Source organism: Austrofundulus limnaeus, unplaced genomic scaffold (assembly GCF_001266775.1).
Source record: "Austrofundulus limnaeus strain Quisiro unplaced genomic scaffold, Austrofundulus_limnaeus-1.0 Scaffold871, whole genome shotgun sequence".
Classification (NCBI taxonomy): domain Eukaryota; kingdom Metazoa; phylum Chordata; class Actinopteri; order Cyprinodontiformes; family Rivulidae; genus Austrofundulus; species Austrofundulus limnaeus.
In genome coordinates, this window is record NW_013953273.1 from 5,085 (window position 1) to 13,294 (window position 8,210).

The window sequence follows — 8,210 nt, forward strand, 5'->3', positions numbered from 1 at the left end:
CCCCCCCCACCACACACACACAAAAACGCCCCTCTAGCTAAAAACCTGTACATGGGGCTCTCATGCTACTGAGGCTATGAGACCACGTGAATGGTAAACACCTGAGTCCACTCCTCCCTTCATTAAGGAGTAGACAAGAGGGACACATGAAGAAAACAATTAAGCAGACCAATTAAATTCATTGACCTGTTTTTAATTTATCATGCAATTAATTGATTTATTGTTTATTGCAACAGGAAATAAATTGACCATTGACTTATTTAGTTGTTGTCAAATCCAAAATTTTTAATTTGTTACTTATACATGTTGCAAAGATGACAGAAGAATGGCGTAATAATGATGCTGACAAATTAACATTTTGTTCATAAAAGTAACCATAGTTTTTTTAATGTTTGCTTATAATTTTACAACCAAGTATATAAGTTATTTTTTCATTTAGTGTAATCAACTTAAATGTCTTATTTTTTTAATTTGCAGAGAGACGAGGGTTCAAGCAGGACGCCACAGACAAACGTGATGGCCACTGAAAGAAATCAGACTCAAGTTGGGAACGAAGTATTGACTAATAAGGATTCACCTCCGTCCAACGGGAGCAGAATGAACAGAGAAGCCAAACATGCAAATCATGAGACGGAAGCATGGCGAAGCTCTGACCAACTGTGGCTTTCAAACCAGCGAAGCAGCCCTTCCCTTCTCTTCTATAGAAAGCTTTCATGTGACAGTGTGGATGGGACAATTATGACTGAGGAACATGTAGACTTCCAATATAGCTCCTTAGTTCTAAACGAAAAAGAAAAGCTTTTTGCAGAGCTGTCCACTTTAAAGAACATTGAAGTAGAAACTCCAGCACCTAAAGAAAGTTTAGAGGGAWCTATATGGAAACTGGAAAACTTTGAAAACTTTGCGGATGCAAGAGAGAATAAAACTGGCAGCACTCACTGCTCCTGTGGCTTGTCAAGCTCTTACACATGTACAAATGCTTACTCGTGCCACAGTTCCAGTCCTACTCAGTGTCGTCACCTCAGCTCCAGTTCTTGCCTCAACAAGAGAGGCATCCGCCGCGGCAGTTTGCCTGTGTCCATGCTGACTTTCCACAGGGTAATAAGAGACTGTTTTTGGCTAAAACAAAAAGTACATTTCTACACCKTCATATCACTCTTTAGCTTTACAGTAACTTTATTCTCTTTTTTTATGTTTTTATATTTTGTTTGTAGACATCAACTTACTTCTCCTCTCAGGGCAGTGCTGCGAGTGAGCCAAGCTCGTTGGTGTCGTCTCCCTGTGGTTCCCCCCTTTTCAGCCACCGGCACCAAAATGGACACTGCCTCAAAAATGGTTATTCAAGTTTAGAGAGGCTTAACAAAAGGGTTATTAAGTGCCCCTTGGAGAAGTTATTCCTTCGACCGGCATCTCTAGAAATCWTAACAACAAACATGGGATCATCCTCAGAAGGGACCGTGTGCTGCATCAGTGATGAGAGCAGCAGCAGTGATGAGGAGAAAGGAGAGACGCTGTTGGATACTACAGAGTTCCTCAGGGAACGTAAAGAACGTTCTACTGTCCTGGTGAGACGGTTCTTCAAGAACAATCAAAAGGTAGGATCATACTAGCACCTGCTTGGTACTTTTTAGCACACACACACACACACACACACACACACATCCTTGTACCTGCATCAAACTGGGGAATTTGTACTGACTTTTATTCATTTTTGTAACTGCATTTATGCCTAACCCAGACATTTTCCCTAACCATAACCATTACTAGTCTATTCTTAATCCTAAACTTAACCAAAACTTAATTCACACCATACCACTAAACTTAACTAATAGAGCGCAGTAGAACTGCAAAAAAGTGAGGATCAGATAAAGATCCTCATTTTCCACGAATTACTTTACTTTGTTAGTAAATATTGTTAAAGTGGTCCTCTATATATAGTATATTCAAGAACACACACATACACACACTCTCCTGAACCCCATATTCAACTAATGAAGCATTTGTTCACTTGACCTTTTGAAAAGGTATTTTTGTTGTTAACCTTCACCTTATTGGAATTTTATTGGTTTTATTTATGAAAGTGATCAGAAAGTCTGAATTTCTTTCTTTCTTCAAGATGACCAAGTCGGTGTGTACTGGAACCAGAGCCATTGTCAGAACGCTGCCGTCGGGTCGGATCTCAGAGGATGTCTGGGATGTTGTTGTTGAATACAGGTTCTGGCATCCCAGCAAGGAGGATGTGTGGCCAATTGTAGTGCCCAGAGAAGAATTCAGAGTCTGCAGAGACATGCTTCGCTTTAGTGGACTGATTCTGCATCAGGTAAAATGCTTTACTAATGTTTCCAGCAATTTAAAAAATAGAAAAATCATCAATGTGAATTTTAAAACAAATACATGCTGATTTTTAACTCAAGTTATCAGTTATTTGTAGCAAGTTAACACATTTGCTGTAGCAGGACCTGAATAGTCTTAATTAATTTTTTAGATTTATTCTTAGCTGATAAGAAAAAAAAAGTTTCATGGCATTCAGTGGCCTTGAAATGCCAAGGAAGTTTTGAGGGATGATGTTTTCTGTTTTCTCCCCATTATTTCAGTCAAATTCTTCCTTGAACAATCCAAGTGTGGTTTAAAGCACAGGATAAACCTGCAGAAAATGTTTTGGTGCAGCACAAAAGATAATGTTTTTGGTTACTTCATTCCTGTGTTTGTGTTGAAATGTTTCACCAGTAATGCATGGATGATAAATAATTTCTACATGGGAGTATGGTAGTAGACCTGCACAAGTATGTGTGCACACACATGGAGAAAGCTGTGAAACACAGGCMCTTTGTTCAGGGTAGGCCTCTGCTGTGGAAAATGATTTATTCTGTTAGTTCTGTTCCCCTTACGACTGACAGACTGCATGACTATGCCTCCTGTGTGTGGGTGTCTGTCTTCATGTGTAAATGCACTGAGCTGAGTTGGCATCTGTGTTAAATTTACAGCTATAGAAACTAGACAGGATGAATTAGGGAGACAGAGTGCAGCAGACAGCAATGAAAGAGGAAGGTAATGAAACAAAGAGAGAGATCCACACTACTACTGATGAGCTTGAATGTTTTGAAAACAAAAACTTCTCAAAGAAGCTGTTCAGCTCTTTTTTTTTTGCAGCAGCAGCCATTTACATTTTTATAGCTTTTCCCTCACATACAGCATACTATAGTAAGAAATAATCAATGCATTTTGGTCCTTAAGATAAAAGAATATATATATGTTGGGACAAATAATTAGTAGCATCACACAGGATGCTTGTCTGGACAGTTTTTTAATTTTTCTTCCTTTTTTCCCTGCAAAATCATGGAGCACAATGTGCCTGAGGACACATAACGACCATCTTTTAATTAATATGGTGTTATAATATCAACAGTTTTACCTGCTGCTTTAAGACATAGGTTGAGTGAGAGCTTGACATTATGTAAGTGCCAAAGATGAAAGATMAGTTTTCAAAGTGCTTTCAGTCATAGCTAGAGAAATAACATTTTCTGCTAAAATGCGGTATGAATGCTGAACGACTAAAAGGAGTAAAACATGTTTAAAACACAAAACACTAGTTTACAGCTAAAATAAACAAAATACTAGCTAAATGCAAAAAGTAGCAAAAGCTAGTCAAAAGTAGCAGGTTAGCTAAAAGGTGAAAGTAGCATAAAGTAAGCTAAAAGCTGAATGTTTGAATAAGTTAGACATTTCATTGTATTTCTATGGGGATTTGTAAATAAAGTTTAAATATTTTGAAAAGTTTAAAAAATGATAAAAACCAAAGGCAATGGCTTCATTCTCCCGAATGAGCTGAATGTTTTGATCTATAGATAGCACAAAAGAAGCAGAAAGGTGTAAGAGTGCAGAAAAATATGAGGAAATCATGTGACTGAATATTTTGTATTATTCCATACGTTGGAATTCTGTACTTTAGTATACGAGTGTGTGCACAGGATGGAAATGTGCTTGCCTTTTTTAATGTTTCTTGCACGGCCACAACAGAGCCAAGTACTGTGTTGTTTCTTATGTGGAGTTCATACACACACTCTCCTGAATGCTGCAGTGTGGTTTCTAACTGTGCCACACTGTTTTTATGAACCCATTGCGGTTGTAGAAATACCGGCAGAGTGAAGTTCAGGGATAGACGACTTAATAATGAGCTTTTTTAAAAAAATGGAGGAGTTGCCAGCGCTTTGCTTTTAAAAACACTACCTTAGTTCTTTCAAGAAAGGGTCACCAGAGAAACACTGACAACACTGTGCAACAACTGAGCATCAGCTGGATTACCTGGAGCAGACTTTTTAAAAATCAAAATCTTGAGAAAGTTAAGAAAATAAACCAAACCAACCAAAAATGCATACACATTATGCTACATGGTCCTCTGTATATGACATGTGCCTGGCACTGCAGTACTCACTTTGAGGAGTTTTTCAGAGCTATCTGGTGGCCTTGTGTGTTTGTTGCTACTAATGAAGCTGAAAAATATAGTATTACATGGAGCAGAGTGTCAGTGATAGAGTGAGGAGAACAAGGSAGAGGTGGCATGCTACAAGAGAAAGAGAAAAAAATTGATTTCTAGAAGGGGGGGGGGGGGYTTGACCATATGAGAGAAGTCATAAAACGTACAGGGGAAGGCTGGTTAGAGACATTTATGAAAGAAAAAGAAAAGTACTGAAAAGGAGTGCAAGAACATTAAAACTGATGTCCTACATATTTTTATAAAAGCCTTGGGTTCCGAAGCTTAAATCCAGCTGAATAGAATTTGCACAAACGTGTAAAATTTGTTACATAATTATTTATTTGACACAGGAGTTTCAAAGTAGATCCTCAGGCTAGCTGAATAATCTGTTTTTGGAAATTAACTAATTTTCTAAAAAGCTTTTAATGTTCATTTTTGTCTGTAGWCTGTATAACATCCCACAGGATGGGACTAATATTTAGTAGTAACTGCACTAAATTTATGGCAGAATCTTTCCCAAAAATTTATAAGCACTTAGTTCTGTATCTATAGTTTTCTTAAAATAGCTAGTGAAGTTTAACTTTCCTACTGCCCTTTGGTCAAAATGACCCAAGAGGGGCATTGGGTCATTTTGACCCCATAGCAGCAGGAGGGTTAACACAGTAGGAAAGAGTTTGCTGCACTGGTTTCACTCCTGGTGTGAGGATTAAATGGTTTTAGAAGCTGAAGGATTTTATTGTTTTGCCTTGTGGACTTTACCAATTAGGGCCCTGCTGGGTCCTTTTTCATTCAAATTGATGTCAAGCTGTAAGTGACCCACCAAGTAAAAAAAAAAGTAAACATATTTTCTTCCTATTACAGAGCTAGCCAGCAGTTTTTTCCCCCCAGAAGCAATCATTCATTCTTTCCTCTAGGGATGCTCTCTGCTTTCCTGTTTCCTCCTGAATGTTTTGTCATCGTTGGATTTATGACCAGAAAGTTTTCAGTGCAACGTCAGGTTATTCTACGATGGGAAAAAATAACCCATTCTGTCTGTCACGGACTGATCTTCCCTTAATTGTAAACATCTTACACACATTMGGAGCTTGTTAGCTGTAGTTGTGCAGTCACAAATATTATGTTTCATTATTTATTTAGGGAGTCTCCTTTGTGGGGATTAACTTTTAATTTTAACCTTCATTCAAGGATTCTTGTATTTTACTTAGTTGATCACTTTTTTTCCTCATTAATATGAAAAAAAACTTATCAAAAGCCTATTTGGTGTTTCAYTCAGTCTTGAAGTATTGTGGATGCATTATTGTAATTAAACCACTTAAAAACACTACTAACTAACTAGCAACTAGCACTAACTAAAGTTATTCTCATTTGTACCAGACATTTTTTTTGCTGCTGTTTGCATTTTACTTAAATAAATAAATAAATAATAAGAATAATTGACCAAACTTGATTTTTAAGCAAGGATTAAGCTCATTCATTCGTATGAAGTGTGTTTAGTGCTAAYGGTCACTTGAACACAGAACAGGGCAGGAAATTAAACCCTCAGTCTTTGTTTCATAAGATAAACCCTCTAATGCTGAGACATGGTGCCCAGATTCAGATTCAGTTCATCGTAACTCAAACGTGTATTTAATGCCTCTCAGATTATGTTTGTCCTTTTTGGATGCAACTGCTAAAACAATTTTAATCAAAACTCAGTTGCAGCAAAAATTTACATTTTCTTTTATCTTGCACTGCAGCCTGGGGCTATTGCGACTAATTTTGCCAGCATGACTGAGCAAATATTACCCTTCTGTCTTAAACATAAAAAATATACTCACTGGCCACTGGGTTGGACCCYTTTTTGCCTTCAGAACTGCCTTAATCCTTTGTGGCATAGATTGAAAAAAGGTACTGGAAATATTCCTCAGAGAGTCTGGTCTGTATTGATATGATAGCATCACACAGTTGCTGCAGATTTGTCAGCTGCACATCTATGATGAGAATCTCCCGTCCCACCACATCCCAAAGGTGCTCGACTGGGTTGAGATCTGGTGACTGTGGAGGACATTCCAGTACAGTGAACTCATTGTTGTGTTCAAGAAACCAGTCTGAGATGATTCACACTTTATGACATGGTGTGTTATCCTGCTGGAAGTAGCCATCAGAAGATGGTACACTGGGGTCATAAAGGGATGGTCAGCAACAACWCTCAGGTAGGCTGTGGCATTGACACGATGCTCAATTTGRACTAATGAACCCAAAGTGTGTCAGGYAAATATCCTCCACACCACTGCACCACCAGCAGCCTGAACCATTGATACAAGGCAGGATGGATCCATGCTTTCAGGTTGTTGATGCCAAACTCTGACCCTACCATCTAAATGTTGCAGTAGAAATTGAGACTCATCAGACAGACAATGTTTTTCCAATCTTCTATTGTCCAGTTTTGATGAGCCTGTGTGGACTGTAGCCTCAGTTTCCTGTTCTTAGCTGATAGGAGTGGCACCCTGTGTGGTCTTCTGCTGCTGTAGCCCATCCGCCTCAAYGTTCGACGTGTTGTGRGTTCAGAGATGTTCTTCTGCAGATCTCAGTTGTAACGAGTGGTTATTTGAGTTACTGTTGCCATTCTATCAGCTCATTCWGSCCATTCTCCTCTGACCTCTGGCATCAACAAGGCATTTGCACCCACAGAACTGCTCACTGGATATTTTCTCTTTTTCACACACAACCCTAGAGATGGTTGTGCGTGAAAATCCCAGTAGATCYGCAGTTTSTGAAATACTCAGACCAGCCCGTCTGGCACCAACAACCWTGCCARGTTCAAAGTCACTGAAATCACCTTTCTTCCRCATWCTGATGCTCAGTTTGAACTGCAGCAGATCATCCTGGCCATGTCTCCCCACCATTTGCTCAGGATGGGAGACTGTGATGAAGTGATTCAACACAATCTGCTGGCTTCTTCTTTAGATAGTTCTTTTTTTCATGTACAGTGCCCTGAGACAACGTATGTTGTGACTTGGCGCTATATAAATAAACTGAACTGAATTGAATTGAATTGAATGTCTGCATGCCTAAATGCATTGAGTTGCTGCCATGTGATTGGCTGATTCCACATTTGCGTTAGTGAGCAGTTGGACAGGTGTACCTAATAAAGTGGCCAGTGTGTGTATATAGCTTTTGGCAAATGAKAGGCTTATTGCTAATTAAATATTCCATGCACCCTGTATTTAAGGGTTTGTGTAATACCTTGTGTAAACACGTGCTTGTTGTTACAAATCAGTGTTTTAATAAAAGTTACTGTTTAGAAATAAAATGTCCAGCAAATATCCGGTTTAAAACAACGTGGTTTCAAATAGTGGCATAAAATTAAGTTTTACTGCTTGGTTTGCCTCAGTAAACAGTAATTAGATGGTCATGGTCTTTTAAATCTCATTTTTTAAAGGTATATTTCCACCAAGTTAGACACTAAAACACACAATAAAACTCGCTGCATGCAAGCTAAATTCACCTCTTTTTAATATGGCTGTGTTGATTGGTCCACATACAGCACACGCTATTAAAGACAAGGACTGATAAGAATATTAAAATGGCTGTAATAATGGTTACAACACAGTGAACCACTTCTCTTGCAGTAATTGTTTAATTCATTAAATCCCAATTAGTATAAGATGTCTTATGATGAGTTTCACTGATATGCATTCATCCAGTTATACATCTCCTATTCAGGGCCATATTAGTAACCCCAGGGGCCCCTGGG

General features: G+C 38.5%; 1 protein-coding gene across 2 annotated transcripts in view; it reads left to right on the top strand.

The window, feature by feature from the left end:
* The window catches only part of plce1 (phospholipase C, epsilon 1), a 53,531-nt gene that overhangs the window by 1,212 nt on the left and 44,109 nt on the right, over positions 1–8,210 (top strand). For both annotated transcript variants that reach the window (XM_014029224.1, XM_014029225.1), the window contains 3 exon segments: positions 478–1,098; positions 1,215–1,595; positions 2,117–2,320. In XM_014029224.1, the coding sequence (XP_013884678.1) occupies positions 517–1,098; positions 1,215–1,595; positions 2,117–2,320 (1,167 nt within the window). In that variant the 5' untranslated portion in view covers positions 478–516.